We start from the raw sequence: 19,596 nt of genomic DNA on the forward strand, positions 1-19,596 counted from the left end.
TTCACAGGCTATAGGTATGTTCAAGTCTGCAATTTTGAGTGGGGAAAAAAATCCACCATGATTCTATAGCCAAACATCTTGAATTAGTACTTTATATTTATTTTCTCCATTTTTTACTGACCGTTCGGCTCACGTCAAACTGCCCCTTCCCACGCCATTGAAATTGCTATCATTGTATTACCAGTAACTTACTAGTTCCTGAATTCATGGCTCAGTTTCATCAAAACCTTACTTGACCTCTGGGACATCAGACTTTGTTGATACTCCCTCCTTGCAAGTCTGTCCATCCTTGATTTCCATGACATCATTCTTTCCTGGTTTCTTTTACTTCTCTGATTGCCTCTTCTCAGTCTTCTACATACTTTTCTCTTGGACTTTTTCTCTCTTATTCTACTCTAAATCATATTCCCTCTTGGAAGGTCACAATACTCCTTTGCATATTAAGAGCTCTAAAATGTCCTACAATAGATAACTTTGTTTAACTTGCTAACCCAATGTTTGTCAAATCTTTATGACCATGGAATCTTCTTCCTTCCATGAAACGCTAAAAGTCAATGGCCAGTCTGAGGAATGGGAGACAGAAAAGGAGCATCTGAAAAAAAAAGAACTAGGAGGAAATGGTGTCACAAAATCCATCAAATGTGATGAATCATAAAATGCTATTTAATTTTATCAAAGTAGATTGGAAAGGAAAGTTCCATGGGTAGTCAAAATATTATTCAGAGCTTTCACAGGAGAACTTCCTAGAGGTGGTGAGACTTAGGAGGGGCCTTGAAGATTGGAAAGAATGTTAATGGAGAATTTTAATGCCCACACCTCCCCTCTAAGTGAAGACTTGTATGAAAATGATATGGAAGATTAAATAAACATGTTCTTGAAGATAAGGCCATGGCTCTGAGAAGGGTATTTGTTAAGGTTTAGAGGGGAGTGATTGACTTTGTAAGGTTGTTCTAGATCCGCTTTCTCAGAACATAATGGATTATGGAACATTTCTTAAAATTACAGTATATTGCAGAACCTCCACAAGGAACTCCTAAGATACAAAGCACACTTGTATTCAATTAGACACTCCAAAATTAGTTTATTACAGTAATTCATTATGATGCTTGTATTAGAATGCTCCAGAGAAACAGAACCATTAGGATATATGTGTGTGTGTATAGATACAGATATAGACATAGACATATAGACATATAGATATATAGATTTATTTTAAGGAATTTTCTCATGTGGTTAAAAAGACAGGCAAGTCCAAAATCTGCAGAGTGGGCAAGCTGCCTAGAGACCCAGGAAGAGCCAATGCTGCAGTTCAAGTTTCAAGACTGTCTGCTGACAGAATTCCCTCTTGCTTGAGGGAGAGCCACCTTTTGTTCTATTCAGAACATCTACTGATTAGATGAGGCCCACCCACATTATGGAGGGCAATCTACTTTACTCAAAGTCTACCAATTTAAATGTTAATATCATCCAGAAACACCCTCATGGAAACATCCAGAATAATGTTTCACCACATATCTGGGCAATGTGGCCCAGCCAAGTCAACACAAGATTAACCATCACAATGCTATTTTAAATCATGCATCAAAACTTAAAAAATAAAAATAAAACTTCTCACTTTTGTAGTTATTAAAATTAGAATTTTCTATTAAATTTATTTTTACTTTTAAGTGGCAAAGATGTTTTTAAAACAAGAATGGTGATTTATGGCATTTAAAATCACATCTAAGGTAACTACTCAGAAGGATATTTTAGGAGTTGACTTCAGTCATTTTTAGCATCAAATGTTTAATTCATATGTTTAATTTTTTGTTGCTGCATAATATGAAAATTGATTCTCCATAGTGATGTTGTGATAAACTAAGTGTTTTTAGTTTCAAATTGACTACTTCAAAATGTTTCATTGTTTAATCTTGTGCATCTCACCCCTTAATTTAAAAAACTAAGCATAGCTCTTTATATTCTATTTTCATTTTCTCCATAATTAACTTCATTTCCATTCATTTGGCAAATATTTATTGAGTACCTACTACACATCAAGCATATTTTTGACCCTTGGGATATTGGTAAAGAAATAAAGGCCCCTGCCCTCAATACATAAATACATTATATACTGTGTTAGAATGACAGATTCAGTGGGAAAAAGAGAAGTCAAAGCAGTATTAAGGGAATCAGGAGTTTGGAAGGGAAAAGATCAGGTGAAGGTGAGATCATATTATTAAATATGGTCATTAGAGTAGACTCCATCAAGGAGGTATCTGTTGAGAATAAACTTGAAGTGAAGGGATTTGTAGACATCTGAAGGAAGAGGCTTTCAGGAAAAGGAAATAGAGGCTGGCCTGTGTTTTGAGGATGAAGAAGGAGGCCCTTGTCCCTGGAGCAGTGGGAGGAAAGAGTTAAGGAAAGAAGGTCTGAAAGGCAATGGGACCAAATTGTATAGGGCCAACTTGGCCAATGAAGGAATTTTACCTTTACTCTGGTGAAATGAAGAACTAATCCAAGGTGCCACAATCTGATTTGGCATTTTAAAGGATCCCTTAGTGGATGTGTTGAAAATAAATTCTGCAGGAGCAGGATAGAATAGAAGGCTAGTCAGAAACCTATTGCAGTGATCCAGGCAAGAGATGATGGTGCTCAGAGCAGGTGGTAGCAATGGAAGTAGGGAGAGTGGACAGTTTCTGGATGCATTTTGAAGGTAGAGCCATTAGGGTTTGCTGATGTATTGGATATGGTATGGGCTTTGGGAAGTGGAATCATTAAGGATAACTGCAAGGTTTTTGGCCAGAGCAACCAGAATAATCATCTGAGGTAGGGAAAAGTGGAGCAGGTTTAGAAATAAAGATGAGGTTTGGACACAGTATTTGAAATGTCTGTTAAACCTTCAAGATTGAATAGGCATTTGGATCTGAGTCCAGAGTTCAGCAGAGACACCTAGACTGGAGATATGTGTTTGGGAGTTGTGAGCATCTGGGAGTGTTTAATGCCCTGAGTTTGGATCATATCATTAAGGAAGGAAGGTAGACACAAAAGAGGAAATGTCCCAGGATAAGATCTATGAGAAGCAAAACTAGACAAGTGTGTTGTCCTGGACACTAAGTGCAGAAATCATGTAAAGGAGAAAGGTACGATGAATTGTGTGAGATTAAGGTAGTTAGGGAAGGCGTTACCATAAATCATGTTTTACAAATGATGAAACACAGTCCAAAGAGGCTATAACTGTCCCAAACATGTCAAAGCAAGGATTTAAATCCAGGGCTTCCCTCTCTAAGCAGCCACTGTAATGAAGAAGTCAAGCTAGTTATTTTAAAAAGGAAGAAAGGGATTTCCCTGGTGGTCCAGTGGTAAAGATTGCGCCTTCCAATGCAGGGGACGTGAGTTTGATCCCTAATCAGGGAAATAGGATCCCACGTGCTGTGGGGAAACTGAGCCCATGCGCCACAACTGCTGAGCTCATCTGCTTTAACTAGAGAGCTTGTGTGCCACAAACTACAGAGCCTGTGTGCACCACAACTAGAGAGAGAAATCACACATGCCACAGCTAGAGAGAAGCCCACACGCAGCAGTGGAAGATCCCGTGTGCCGCAACTAAGATCTGACACAGAAGTAAGTAAGTAAATAAATAAATAAATATTTTTAAAAAAAGAAGGAGGAAAAATGGGAGTTCGCTGGTGGTCTAGTGGTTAGGAGTCAATGCTTTCACTGCTGTGGCCCCGGTTCAATCCCTGGTGGGGGAACAGATTCTGCAAGGGAAGCCACACAACCTAAATTAATTAATTAATTAATTTTAAAAAGGAAGAAAAAGTAATAACTCTAAGAATTCATTCTCTATTTTTATAGTCCATCCTAAAAATGATTACTATGGAATAATTTTTGAAACACTAAATTTGCTTCACCGCGTTGGGTAAAAAACAATGTGGAGTCAGGAGAGGGAGACAGGAAACGAATATTTAGAGATTGGATAGTGTGTCAGGACCAAGGCTCAGCAATTAGATACTTTGTTTAATTTAATCTTTACAACCAATAAAGAAGGCATTATTAGCTCCATTTTACCTAAGTGGAAACTAAGGTTTAGAAGGTTGAGGCTGTAGCTTGCCCAAGGCGATGCGACCAGTCATTCACAGCACAGGATTTCAAACATAGATATATGTCATTTTCTCTCTGTCAGTTCTGACTTCCTCAAGACAAAGAATGATTCTGTTTCCATCTGGAATAAAGACCTAGGTCACATCTACATCAGACTACCCTTTCCACACCCATCTGGACTTTAATATTGCTTTTTATTTGCCTTCAGATGATATTCAGTCAAAAAGCCAACCTGTAGAAGGTGGTGGTATTGGTGGTACAATACTATTTAGCTCTTTGTCCCTATGGGTGAGACTCAGTTCTAATATTGCATCATCAGAAACTTGAAGTGCTAAAACCAACTCTATATAATTTCAAAATATCTGTGATTCTGCCACAAATTCAGTCTTCCTCTTGTTGTTTAGGATGTGAAAACCATTTCACTAGAATTACGTTATGGCAGTTAGACTTTTGCATGCCATATTTGAACACAAATACATTTGTCCACCTTGTTAATGCTTGATATGAATACGTGTAAAAAAAATTGGATATCTAATAGGACATACTTATTTTCTGACCATTCCAGGATATAGCTCTGTAGGCCCTGCTGATTTGAATGTATGCAGACTGTCTCAGTTATGTTGAGCTGCTCTCACAAAAATACGACAGACTGGGTAGCAACAAACATTTATGTCTCTCACAGTTCTTGGCTACAAGTCCAAGATCAATGTGTTGGAAGATCTGGCATCTGTGAGATCCTGTTCCCTGGTTGCAGGCTGCCAACTTTTGTTTTGTTTGTTTGTTTTGTTTTTTAAACAGCTTTATTGAGATATAATTCACATACCATACAATTTACACTTTTAAAGTAGATAATTCAGTGGGTTTTTTTTTTTTAGCATATTCATACATTTGTGCAACTGTCACCACTATCCAATTCCAAAAGATTTTCATTACCCGCAAAAGAAACCCCATACCTAGTAATAGTCATTCTCCATTTCCACCTTCCCCAGTCCCTGGCAACTACATACTGTTTTCTGTCTATATGGATTTGCTTATGCTGGAAATTTCATAAAAATGGAGTCATATAATACATGGTCTTTGTGACTGTCTTCTTTCACTTATCATAATGTTTTCACAGTTTATCCATGTTGTAGCATGTTATCAGTACTTCATTCCTTTTCATTGCCAAATAATATGCCATTGTACAGATAGGCCTCATTTTATTTATCCATTCATGAGTTGATGGACATTTGGTTTGTTTCCACTTTTGGGATTTTATGAATAATGCAGACTGTATCCTCATGGTGGAGGGGGCGAGAGTGCTCTCTGGGGTCCCTTTTATAAGGACACTAATTCCATTCATGAGGACTTCATCCTCATGACCTAATCACCTCCCCCAAACCCTACCTCCTAATACCATTACATTGGGGGTTAGGATTTCAACATATTAATTTTGGGGAGACACAAACATTCATTCCATAACACAGATGTTGATTCAATCATTTCTTTTACTTGGCCTAGCTGACTGGCCCTAAAAAGTGTGTTTTGGTGTTAGCTCACAGGTTGATGTGTAGGACCAGTTTTGAAATAAAAGAATGACTCAGAGAACTGTCTTTACCAAAAGGAAGGGGAAGTTACAGTCCTTGGACTCAAGCACCCTAGAAATCAGGGTAACTAACTCTGAGCAATCTTGCCTGACAGTAGTAAAATATGACAGTTAAGCAATGCCAATGTACTGTTTCCATGTTCTGCACTTCAAAATAAATGGTTCTTGTTCCTTTGGCTTCCTGAAGGTTAATTAAGGGAAACATGAAGCAACAATAAACTGGGGAGGTTTTCCTTACTTTTCAACTCTCTTCTGGAAGCACTTATGGTAATAGAATTTAATTAATAACACATGTATGAAATGTAAGGGCTAAAGCCTTATATGAATCATCATCTAACAGGAGAATTGAAAACTAAAATTTATACGTCTCATATTTTAAGAATTGAAATTTGAGAAAGAGAATACAATTTAGTTGGTCATATAAAATCGTAGTATATTAAAGTTTGGACTATCAGACAGTGGACTCTGGAGACCACTTTATTGTGTGTGGTCAAATCTAGAAAGCTAAATAAACTCATTAATAAGGAGCAGTCCGTAATTGCGTGCAGGGGTGGATTATTAGAGTTCTCACTAAGAAAAATTATACGAACAAAATCTTATCCTTGCAAATTTTACAAAATGTGCACAAATTACTAGGCCCTCTCCACTTCACAGCCAGGCCGTTAGGAGGTGTCCAGGAAAGGGAAGACCGCGCAACTTAAGCCTTATTAAACTCATGGTCGGGGGGACTTCCCCGGTGGTCCAGTTGCTAAGAATCCGTTTTCCAATGCAGGGTACGTGGATTCCATCCCTGGTTGGGGAACTAAGATCCTACATGCCCTGGGGCAACTGCTGGGCTCCTATGTTCTAGAGCCCTCGCATCACGACCAGAGAGCTTGCGCGCAACTAAGACCCTATGCAGCCAAATTAATTAATTAAGTAATTTTTAAAAACACACACAAAAAAACCCAACAAAACACCTCATGGTCTGTCGCCTGTTACGTGTCTGTTCATTATATTTACAAATCTTCTAATTCAGAAAAAGATAGTAAACATTAGCAGTGCTCCATCTTCGTTTGAGAAATGCAAAGGTTTGCAGATTATAAATTTAACAGATCGGTGGTATTAGAGATCTTTTTGATACTTTTTATGCTAGTCTCTGTAAAACACAATTTGTATTCATAGCTGCATGTTCATGCATTCAAAAAATGAAAACTTTTGCTGCATCAAACTGTTGTTAGTGATTCCTGAAGTTCAGTCAGTAAGGTAGAGAACTAAAACTCTCAAAGTATAAAGGAAGTTTAAAACAAACATCTATACAGACTAGGGGATACAGAGAGCTTAGTAGATGGTAAAGAGCTATCTTCTCACATACGTTGCTTAAGTGGCTTTATAAATATCAAATGCCTGTAGAATATCTGTTTCATTGTCCCCTGGCTCAAACAGCCACTGAGTAATCTGTGTTGTTGTTAGGACTTTCTGTGCAGATTCACACACCGTAAAGATTCAGAACCAGAGTTCAGAATCCTCCAGATTCAGAAACTTGGTTTTATATCTTTGCTCAGAGCTGATCAGAATTCTGGAGAAATGACTTACAATACCTGTTCTCAAAAATTGTCTCTACTTTAAGGACGTGCCTGAGACAAAACCCAGACCATGTTTCCATCAGTAAAGAGAGACACTCAGGTTTATCTTCCATTTTTTTTATCTTAGCCATTACCCCAAGTGTCTATTTTGATATCTGACATCTTTAGTAATGATTTCTTATTTTACACTAACAAAGTGTTAGGGCCATTGTTTCCTGGCACCCTAATCTTAGGGAGAATCAATTAGAACATAAAATGGTTAATATCCATGCCTTACATTGAGTATGTAATTCCTATTAGCATCAATGCTGGAAAATGGCTTTTCTTCATTTTGTCTCTAGAGTCTACTGGATTTAAGTTGACGGTTGTCTATCTAAAATCTATAGTCAATGCCACTGGTGAACGAATTGTGTTTGGCTGAGGTTGTCACTTGGGGAGTATCAAAGAAAAATCTCAGAATGTTCAAAGGGCTTCTTTCACATCCTAGTGGGGAGTATCTGGCGAGAAATTCAGCCACTGATGGCTTTCTGACGCTGTTGGCCCCATTAAACATTTGAAGATGTGCTTGAAGGACAATTCTTTGAAATTCTTGAGAATTCACTTTATTGTTAGAAGTTTATTTACTTCATTGCAAATATCACATGAAAAATTTAATTGTCCAGTTGTTTGGATAACGAAATGCTGTGAACGCTTCCCTAACTTTACTAATGCATGTAGTTTTGTGTAAACAACTGATACTCAATTCCGAAAGACCAATTGTCCTTCTTGTACTCAAATGATTAAAAAATCAGGAAAGGGAAGGGGGCATAAAACTTTTGTGCAGTATGCAATAAATATACAAAGTTTCTTCAAATTAATTCATTCACCATAAACATTTGCCCGCAAACACTTTCTCTGTAAAAATGGCAATTTGTTGTATACTCCCTGAATGATATTTTTACAACCCGAAATATTGATAATGGGTATGAAGTTGTCTGCCGAGTGTCTGAGAGCATCATGTTTGCTACTGCTTTCTTACAGTGCTTTGCACTGATTTGAGAATGGGGGTGAGGGGCTGGGGTGGGAGGAGGTCTGTGGAGCCAGACTAAACTAGCTGTAAGCAGATGCACATCTTGGCTTCCCTGCTTACTAGTGTTGTGACCTTGAACACTAGAGGTACTTAACCTCTCTGGATTGTGACATCTGCCAAATAAGGATATTAACGGAGTGGAGTCACATCTTTGTCAGATGCTAGGTTCTTAAGGGGAAAATTTATTCATTGTCAAAGTCACCCTTACATTCTTTAGGTCATCATTAACTCACCAGGGCATCAGCCAGGGGTAGCGCCAAGGTCAAACACATCCTTTATTTCTCCTTGCGCTTTGGTGTGGCTTCCCTTTCTCTGAAAATAGGATGCCAATGTCTCATAGAGAGAAAGGGCCAGAGTGGCAGGAGACTAGAATAACATGTCCACCTGTGTGTCTGTCTCTCTGCTCCTTTCCCTTCCTCCCTTCCTCCCCTTCTTCCCACCCTCTCCTCCCTCTCCCCTTCTATGACCTATTATAGTTGAATGACAGATAGTGAGAGAGATGAGTGTATTATCTAATATATCCTAATTCCTACCTCATTGGGTTACTTTCTATCCAGATAAATATTTATCTGTAATAAATACTGGATGGTATTATTGTTACTGCTAGCCTTGTGTATCTCTTTAATACGCGGGTGAGTCAAAAATTATCTGTATTCTGGCTGTAGAAATTCTACAGTGTGGGTAATTTTTGACTCACCCTTGTACTTGTTAACCTAATAATTGTATGTAAGTGATTATCAAAACCACATTGCTATTAATTTTTATTTTTGAAAACATGAAATAATTTATACCTACATTTTTTATTACTTGCTTTTATGCATGGTATTCTCTGCAATGTACTTTAAAAACAAATTTTTTTTATTGGGGCATAGTTGATTTACAATATTGTGTTAGTTTCAGGTGTATAGCAAAGTGAATCTGTTATATATGTAAATATATCCACTCTCTTTTAGATTCTTTTCCCATCTAGGCCATTACAAAGTACTGAGTAGAGTTACCTGTGCTATATAGTAGGTCCTTATTAGTTATCTGTAATGTACTTTTTTAAAAAATAAATTTATTTATTGGCTGCGTTGGGTCTTTGATGCAGCACATGGGCTTTCTCTAGTTATGGTGAGTGGGGTCTACTCTTCATTGTGGTGTGCGGTCTCCTCATTGCAGTGGCTTCTCTTGTTGCAGAGCATGGGCTCTAGGTGCATGGGCTTCAGTAGTTGCAGCACATAGGCTCAATAGTTGTGGCTCACGGGCTCTAGAGCGCAGGCTCAATAGTTGTGGCACACAGGCTTAGTTGCTCCGCAGCATGTGGGATCTTCCTGGAGCAGGGATCAAACCTGTGTCCCCTGCATTGGCAGGCGGATTCTCAACCACTGTGCCACCTAGGGAGTCCCTGTGATGTACTTTTAAAACAAACAGAAAGCCTCTGTAGCATGTCAGTTTTTCCTAATCATGTTTTCAATGAAAAGTATTAATTTAACACTTTTATAGTAAATTTTAAAATTGTGGTAGTGTGAATACATATTTATTCTTAGTCAAACCAAATTATTTTAGATGGGAGATAAACAATATAAGAACTTTCATTCTTACAGTGGGAAGAGAAGAAACACAAAGGTTTTATTTGGCTAGGAATTACTTGACTTGGAGTTTTAGAAGTTATGGAAATAATCATCTCTTAGCCTCATTTTATGAACTTCTGCCAGCGATTTTGGAACATATCCATAACTATGAAAGATGTCTGCTGTTGACCTCAACGAGCAGACCTTCCTGACAACTTTTTGTTTATTTTTCTGCTTAACTTACTCAGGCAAAGTGAAGACAAAAATCAGTTCAAGAAAGCAGCCAACAGAGCCTATTCCTAACATCTGCTAGTGAAATGTTGATACAGAACATTTTGTTTTCACAAATAGAGTTATTGGGTGCAGGTGAGAAATAAAACTGAATTCGAAGACAGAAAGGCTGGAAAACAGTAGACATCTTATAATTTTTTTTTAAGACTCAGAACTATCTGTTTAAATAAGTTCAACATAAATGACCACACTTTAAAAAATAATTTTACTTAATTAAAGGCAGACCTTGAAGTAAATAGAATTAGAGGAAGCAAGGTAGCTAGGAGAAGATGTTTAAAATCACAGAAGGAAATATTCAGCCTGCTAAGAATGCTATCTATTCATTGATTTAATAGTACTAATCCCTGTTATAATTTTTTTTGCCTTCATAGTTTTTCCAGTTCAACTAATCCTTTCTTTTTCCTTGTCTAGGACACGTTTTCTCTATTCAAATATATACATACAAAAGTTATGAGGGAATTAATAAAATTGCTAAAGTTAACAGCTGTTATTTTCCAAGGAATTTAAAAGCAGTTTTTGAAAATTAAAGAAATAATTTTCAAAGGAAGTTTTAGCAAGTAGGAAACTGGAACTGAAAAATGGGAAAGGTGATTCAGTCTGGTCCTAAGTCTTCCATTCTCAGATCAGACTAATGTTTGCCTCAAATGAAAGGAGGCCCAAGACTCTTAAAGAAAATAAACATTCTCGGTAGGCAGTGTGGTGTTTGAAAAGTTCAAAGATATGATGTGAAGAGAACAAAGATTATCTTTTCCTATTTTGCCCACATTGTCCCCTCAACTGGTTTCCAGGGAATATGAATCTTCATTGTTTTGTCTAAAAAGTATATTAAAATAGTTCAAAAATCACAAGAAACGCCATTCATAATTGGAACCTCTCTGAGGGCACTAATTTACACATTACTAAAGGAGAAAAGAGACCTTTTTCAAAGTGTACTTCGAAGGTTTCATAGAATAATGGTTTAGAATCAGAATCATTGGCACAAACATTCAGCAATCATGTCATTTAAACATAGGTGTAATGCACAAGAGGCCCTGACTTTTCTCCAGCTCACTTAAGAGGATTCTGGCTTGGCGAACTTCGCCTCTTTCCTTCCTCTGCTCTCTGAAAACCCACACCCTCCTTTTAGGCTGTACAAAATAAAATTGAAGCAGGAGAGGAGAAACTGAAAAAGAAAGGCATGAGGGGTGGAGTAGGGGCTCAGAGGACTATGGGACATATTCTGGCATGTGACAGAAGTATATGGAAAAGGGAAAATAGCGCATTTAAAAAGATTTCTTGGACCCCTTCATGGTTTCTGAAATACACAAGCAAAAGAGTTATTTTGAAATTACTCTTTGGTAGCTCCAATACCTCTCTAAAACTGAGCCAAGCGAGTTACTGCTTTATACAAATATATTTACTTACAAGTGTCAATAAAAAAGATCAGTTCAGGCCTACATTCTTCACATAGATTTGCCAGTTTCCTTAGTGAGGATGTTTGCAATTTAGTGATATATAGAACCCGAATAGTTAAACAATGTTGAACAGTAGAGCTAGACATTTAAGGTTTGTAGATTTTTGAGATTTTTAATTTCACGATTAGATTTGCTGTCCAGGCTTCCAAGGGTGAGAGAAGGCGGGGGGCGGGGGGGGGGGGGGCGGGAATTGTCCAGAATAGCACATATTCTTCAGGAGTGATAAGATCTAGCACAGTAGAAGATTCATTTACATGTCAATGTACGTGTAGACGAGAGAAATGCCATGTCGTATGAAAGAGTTCTCTCGCCTTCTCAGAAGTGTAATAAATTATTTCATAGTTAAGAAATTCTGATCTCATAGGAACATTCAAAAGCCTTGAACTCATGGTTTCTTGCCCTCCTCTAGGTCATCAAACCAGCGTAGCTGTAAGTCTAGAGCAGGGGTTCTTAACCAGGTGTGACTTCCCCATCCTACACTCAGGGGACATTTGGCAATACCTAGGAACATTTTTGGTTGTCATGACTTGGGATGGGGTTATAGGGATGCTACTGGCATCCAGTGAGTGGAAGCTAGTCATACTGCAAAGCATCCTACAATGCACAGGACAGCCTCCCACAACAAAGAGTGATCTAGTCCAAATGTCAATAGTGTCAAAATTGAGAAAGCCTTGTCTAGAGCCTTCCCTCTGAGATTACTTTGGTCCTACCTCTCCAGTCATAGCCTCTTAGCCTTCCTGTTATTCTTCGGAGCCAGTCCTTGCGTTGATTATAAATCATCAATTTCTCAACCTAAGCCATCTTTATTAGACCAATGGGCCTTTTCACCTGGCGTCTTTGTTAATCTGCAATCCTTCCTCATAGTCCGGCTTGTGAGAAATGTGATGTGGGGCCCAGAATAGATTGGTGATAAACAATGTGGGCTTTTGGTATAATTTAGATAAGTTCAAATCCCAACTCTACCACTTATACAACCTTAGCCAAGTTTCTTACCCCCTCTGGGCTTCAGTTTCCCCACCTGAAAAAATGTGGCTAAAAATGGTACCCTACCACAAAGAGTTGTGAGAGTCAAATAAGTTAATACTTGTAAAGCACTGGGAACATTACCTAATACCTAGGTGCTTCATAAATGTTGTTCTTTCTCAATAGGTCACTTTCTCCTGTCCTGCAACTCACTTCCTCTTCTCTACCCCAAATCCAGGAAGGTTTTTACTCATGACGGTTTCTCTCAAATGTCTGCCTAAGCGATGAGTTGTTTCCATTTCCTTATGGCCAGGGTTTCTAAATGTGGAAAGGTAGGAAGTACCCTGCTTTTGTCTCTTGGGTTCTGGCTACGCCCATCCCCTCCCTGAGGCAAAGAACGCTTGGCAACATGCAAGTAGGGGAGGGCAGAGAGGGGATAGGGCAAATATTTCAAAATATTGTCCTGAATGACATGCAATTCTCAGGCTGTAGTTGGAAACTGACGAGTGAATGGATGAGAGGATGGATACCTCATGGGCAATGCCTGATTGTCTGGCATGAGTGACCATGTGAAGTGTGGTGCTTTTCACTGTATTGGGAATAGTAGAAAGAAAACAAGTTTGGGGGCAAGCGGAGAACAGTTTTGCCCATGAGTTTTTGTTGCTTGTAGGAAATGGAGATATCAATGCCGAAGAGAAAGAGGAGTTTATGGATTTAATCTCAGGAGAGAGATTCTAGCTAGAGATACAAAATTAGGGCTTTTCAGCAAAATGGTAGTTGCATCAATAAGAGTATAAAGATAAATTAATTTTAAAAATAAGAGTAAAAAAGATTGTATAGAAAGGAGTTAGATGAGTCAGGAAAGCAGTTTCTGGATGAATGGATGGATGGATAAATTGATGAATGGATGGATGGATAAATGGATGGATGGATGGATGGATGGATAAATGGATGGATGGATGGATGGATGGATGGATGGATGGATGGATGGGGAGATCAAAGAGAAAGAAGACCCCACAGGGAGACAGAAGGAAGACTAGGAGAGAACCATGTCACAGAATCCAAGGGAATCAACAGAGTCAGATGTCATGGACAGATCAAGTAAGATAAAAACTGAAAGTGTCCATTGGATATGGCTACAGAGATATCATTTTTGCCTTGGTGAAAATAGGGTCAGTAAATTATATGAAGACAGAAAACAGATGGTAGTGTAACCAGAGAACTAGCATTTCTAGTAAATTGTAGAAATATAGCTTGAAGAAATAACCTTCTTTAGATTTTTATGATGAATTTAATTTGGTCTTAGATTATTTCATATATGATTTTTGGGTGGACAGTAGTTGGATTGTTTTGCCTAAATTGTTTACTCAAGAAGAACAGCAAGAATGTTTTGCAAATTAAAATAATTAACACCAATCCAACACTGTATATTTTGACACCTTCCCAAAAGAATGGCTTGTCTTCTGGAACCCTCCGTTAGTATCATTTTGCTCTGACCCCATTTACTGAATTCTTCTTGTTAGTAAACTGTAAGAAGTGATCTTGTTCATTTGTTCAATATTTACTGTGCCTTGCTTTATTCTAGGCATTGTTCTAGGTGTTTGGACTATATCAGAGAATACAACAGGCAAATAACCTTGCCCTTGTAGAATTTATATTTCAGAGATGCATACTAATAGGAAGTGATTTAAATTATTTTTAAACATGGTCATTAAACTGGGCCATAGAATGACATCTGTGAAGTGAAATAATACAAAATGATCATATCAAAGATTGAATTAAGGACTTCTGTGGTGGTCCAGTGGGTAAGACTCCATGCTCCCAAGGCACAGGGGCCGGGTTTGATTCCTGGTCAGGGAACTAAATCCCCCATGCTTGCCTCAACTATGAAGTCCACATGCCACATCTGAAGTCCCGCATGCTGCAACAAGATCCTGCATGCCCCAACTAAGATCTGGCACAGCCTAAATAAATAAATAAATAAATAAATAAATATTCTTTAACCATTAAATTAGAAAGTTTTAACTCCTGGTTCTGTAACTTTGTTGTTTAAGTCTTGATCATGCCTACCATACCAAATCATTTCGAATACTGAATTTTATCAAATAAAAGAAGTATGTGAAAGCACATTTTAAAATGAAAATTTCTACGTGTGTTTAGGAGAATGATGATATCATCACCACTGTCATCATCACATAACTATCAGATCCCATTAGGGACCATAATCAGTCATTTCAACCCTATAGACCAATCCTGGAAAGTCATTTGAATGTTTAGGGGGAAAACAAAGATGTTCTGTTTGCATTTTTCATCATAATTTTATATACAAAGTTTATAAACATTACATATTATGTATACATTTCATAGTAAATATGTTAAATGACTCATTTCTCTATGATATAAGGCACAGTAAATATTTATTGAACAAATGAACAAGACCACTTTTTTTTTAGACAAGAATCTTTTTGTGTGTTTGTTTATTTATTTTATTGGCTGTGTTGGGTCTTCCTTGCTGCACACGGGCTTTCTCTAGTTGCGGCGAGTGGGGGCTACTCTTCGTTGTGGTGCGCAAGCTTCTTATTGCGGTGGCCTCTCATTGCAGTGGCCTCTCGTTGCAGAGCCTGGGCTCTAGGCGAGTGGGCTTCAGTAGTTGCAGCACACGGGCTCAATAGTTGTGGCTCACGGGCTCTAGAGCACAGGCTCAATAGTTGTGGTGCGTGGGCTTAGTTGCTCCACGGCATGTGGTATCTTCCTGGGGCAGGGGTTGAACCCGTGTCCCCTACATTGGCAGGAGGATTCTTAGCCACTGCGCCACCTAGGTAGTCCCTGAACAAGACCACTTCTTATAGTCTAACAAGAAGAAGTGTAGTCAGGGATAAGTTTGTAAAGCAATTTATGTCCTTATAAAAGGCACTAAAAATAATTAGCTTTTTAAATTACTATTGTTTTGGTTGCATTGGGTTTTCATTGCTGCGTGTGGGCTTCCTCTAGTTGCAGAGAGCGGGGGCTACTTTTCTCTTTGTTGCAGTGTGTGGGCTTCTCATTTCAGTGGCTTCTCTTGCTGCAGAGAACGGGCTCTAAACATGCAGGCTTCAGTAGTTGTGATTCACGGGCTCTAGAGCACAGGCTCAGTAGTTGTGGCGCATGGGCTTAGTTGCTCCATGGCATGTGGGATCTTCCCGGACCAGGGATTGAAACTGTGTCTCCTGCATTGGCAGGCGGATTCTTAACCACTGCATCACCAGGGAAGTCCCAATAATTAGTTTTTATTTGCAGGGGGCAATTCCCGTGACAATACTAGATCACATATTAGGCTGAATTAAGGACACAAACTCTTGTTTAACAGTCAAGCTTGTGAGAGTATGTTGTTTGTGGGGGCAGCAGGGCTGTGGTGGCGCAAATAGATTCATGTGTTCTGCTTTGGGAAATGATTAAAGGGCAAAACCTCAATCTAGAAAATGGAGAAAACATAAATGGTTTGCCTTGGCTTTTCCTATTTGGATACTTTAAAACTTATGTGTTATGGATTGTGTGAAACTGTCACCAAACTTTTCTTTAATATTGCATCCCATTCAAACACTTGAAAATGGCCTTTGTACCATTTTAATTACCCTGTTTTACTCTTTCAGATCATAAGGCCTATGGATCCTCTGCCTCAAAAGATCATCAAGTAGTCACAGCAATAGAGTATCAAGGTAGAGTACCTTACTGATTTTCACGGGCTGCATTGTTGAAGTAACTCACGGGGATGGCACGCGTCAGTGTCCTTCTAATTGTCAGGGACCTCTGCTTCACTTCACACTAACTCCTCTGCTGCAATGCTGCTCCCTGCTGTTTCCGCCGTGAGAACTCTTTCTCCACCTCCTCAGTGGAAATTTTGGACATTCCACGAGAGACCTGATGTACAAAGAAGGTCTCATTACATAAATCTGCAACAAAGCAAACTAATTTGTAAAACTGGGAGAAGGAGATCTTGCAAAGTTTCTAGTCAGCTAGATTTGGTAAATGGAAATTAACACTGCAAACCCCACTCTATGTATTTAAGATAACATTAATATAGCTTATGTTGGGGTATCATTTGTTATTTATTTTAGTTTCTTAAAATATTTATAAGGGATGAGTTGATATTTAACAGGTATAAGGTTTTAATTTTGCAAGATGGAAAAGTTCTGGAAGGTTGCTTGTACAACAGTGTGAATATATTAACACTACTGAGCTGTCCAGTAAAAATCATGAAGAAGGTAAATTTTTAGTTATGTACATTTTATCACAATTAAAAAATTTTAAGGATCTAATAACCAAAAAGAATTATAAGAGCTTTTATAAATTTACTTCAAATATTGACTATCTACTACTTTTTTGAAGGATCTTTTACTTAGAACACATTAATAACACTGGGCAAGGGCTTCCCTGGTGACATAGTGGTTAAGAATGCGCCTGCCAGTTCAGGAGGACAAGGGTTTAAGCCCTGGTCCGGGAAGATCCCACATGCCCGTGGAGCAGCTCAGCCCATAAGCCACAACTACTGAGCCTGCACTCTAGAGCCTGTGAGCCACAACTACAGAGCCCACATGCTGCAAGTACTGAAGCCCACACGCCTAGAGCCCATGCCCTGCAACGAGAAGCCACTGCAATGAGAAGCCCACACACCACAACGAAGAGTAGCCCCTGCTCTCTGCAAGTAGAGAAAGCCTGTGCACAGCAACGAAGACCCAATGCAGCCAAAATTAAACAAATAAATAAATAATTTTAAAAAACATAATAGTAATACTTGGAAACCTGAAGAATTACTATTTCTTAAATGTGATGCTTCTTTAGATCATAAACATTTAAAGAAACTGGTTTCAAATGTCTGATCCCTCTTCTTTAAGCATGTCTTAGGTTCCTGGCTTTGGAGAGAGGTAGGTTTGTAGTAAAGAGACAAAGATTTAAAAAGAGGGCCTGACATGAGGAGGAATTAAATGACCTAGTATCTACCAGTGCTTACAGTCATGTCTGGCATGTAATAAGTTGTATGTGCTTGTTAAATAAAAATATGCTATAACTTCTTGCTCCCCTCCCCCCCAGCTTTCCCCGTGAGCGGACGCAGCAGCGCCTCTGTCTCGCTTTTTCTTATTTTTCCCCCCCTTTCCCCTTCCTTTTTTTTTTCCTTTTTCCCCCTTCTCCCCTTTCACCATTTCCCCTCGGAGGCGCCTCTCCCGGGCAGGGGCAGAGCCAGTCTCACCCTCTGCCTCTCCCCGGCCCCCTTAAAAAAAAAAAACAAAAACAAAAAACAAAAAACAAACAAAAAAATATGCTATAATAAGAACCAGCCTGGGGACTTCCTAGGTGGCGCAGTGGTAAAGAATCCGCCTGCCAATGCAGGGGACACGGGTTCGAGCCCTGCCCTGGGAAGATTCCACATGCCACGGAGCAACTAAGCCCGTGTGCCACAAAAAAAAAAAAAAAAAAAAAAAAAAAAATTGTGTAAAAAAAAAAAAGAACCAGCCTGTCATTCACTTAAATAATTATTTAGGTTATTCAGGTTCTTGAAGTCCTAATATTTTACATGATTAAGCTGATAAAACCCTCTTTATCATGACATAGTTTTTAATGGGGAGCAATGGGAAAAATAAATTAATGATTGGGAGTAATTAGGACTGTGGAGCACTTATAGGGAAGACAAACAGGGCTGGGTAAGATGCCAAAAAGGAGACTGGAAGAGCCAATGAGGGAGCACAGTGAGAAGTAAAGATGGGTCAAGATGTCCATATGGGACCAAGGAAATGAAGTTAATTTCTCCCATTGTTTACTTTTCCGGAGGATCTTACTGTTGGGTCCAACTGGATATTGTGGATATTCATCCCTACCCCCCCACCCCCCGGCCCAATGCCATGATATCTGAATCAGGATGCCAAAAGTATATTCTTTTGTTGTTATTGTTAAATTTATTTATTGTTTGTTTGTTTATTCATTGGCTACATTGGTCTTCGTTGCTGTGCATGGGCTTTCCCTAGGTGTGGCAAGCGGGGGCTGCTCTTCATTGTGGTGCATAGGCTTCTCTTTGCCGCCTTGGCAGGCGGATTCTTAACCACTGCGCCACCAGGGAAGTCCGCTAAAAGTATGTTCTTTAGTCTTACATTACTTTAAAAAATGTATTGAGGGGAAATTCAGATAACATAAAATTCATGATGTTAAAGTGAATAGTTAAGTGGCATTTATTACATCTACGATGTTGTGTGACACCACCTCTATCTAGTTTCAAAACATTTCCAACACTCTAAACTAAAACCCTGTACCATTTTTATATCACTTTAAAATATGTTTTATTTTTAATATAGAAAATACTTCCATATTTATTGCGGCATCCATGTTGCTGCAAATGGCATTATTTTTTATTGTTTTTATGGCTGAGTGGTTAGTATTCACTGTATATATGTACCACCTCTTCTCTCTCCATTCATCTGTTGATGGACATTGAGGTTGTTTCCACATCTTGGCTATTGTGAATAGTGCTGCTATGAACATAGGGGTACATATATCTTTTTGAATTATAGTTTCATCTGGATAAATGCCCAGAAATGGGATTGCTGGATCATATGGTAATTCTATTTTTAGTTTTTTGAGGGACCTCCATACTGTTTTCTGTAGTGGGTGCACCAGCTTACGTTCCCACTAACAGTGTAGGAGGGTTCCCTTTTCTCCACACCCTTTCCAGTATTTGTTATTTGTAGACTTTTTAATGGTGGCCACTCTGACTGGTGTGAGGTGGTACCTCATTGTAGTTTTGATTTGCACTTCTCTAATAACTAGCAATATTGAGTGTCTTTTCATGTGTCTGTTGGCCACTTGTATGTCTTCTTTGGAGAAATGTCTATTTAGGTCTTCTGCCCATTTTTTGATTGGGTTGTGTTCTGTTGTTGAGTTTACTAAAATATTTTATGATTTGTGTGTATATGTATGTTTGCTCCCCCCAATTCATTCAGGTGTTTTTGGTTTTTTTTGGTCTCTTGTCCCTCTGATGTCAATAAATCATGAATTAATTAATTCCTTCTTT

General features: G+C 38.6%; 1 protein-coding gene across 4 annotated transcripts in view; it reads left to right on the forward strand.

Moving 5' to 3' along the window:
* The window catches only part of JAM2 (junctional adhesion molecule 2), a 100,045-nt gene that overhangs the window by 57,088 nt on the left and 23,361 nt on the right, over window positions 1-19,596 (forward strand). For all 4 annotated transcript variants that reach the window (XM_057696877.1, XM_057696875.1, XM_057696878.1 and 1 more), the window contains exon 2: window positions 16,190-16,255. In XM_057696877.1, the coding sequence (XP_057552860.1) occupies window positions 16,190-16,255 (66 nt within the window). The remainder of the gene's footprint in view (window positions 1-16,189; window positions 16,256-19,596) is intronic.

This window comes from Hippopotamus amphibius, chromosome 10, assembly GCF_030028045.1.
Source record: "Hippopotamus amphibius kiboko isolate mHipAmp2 chromosome 10, mHipAmp2.hap2, whole genome shotgun sequence".
NCBI classification, from domain to species: Eukaryota; Metazoa; Chordata; class Mammalia; order Artiodactyla; family Hippopotamidae; genus Hippopotamus; species Hippopotamus amphibius.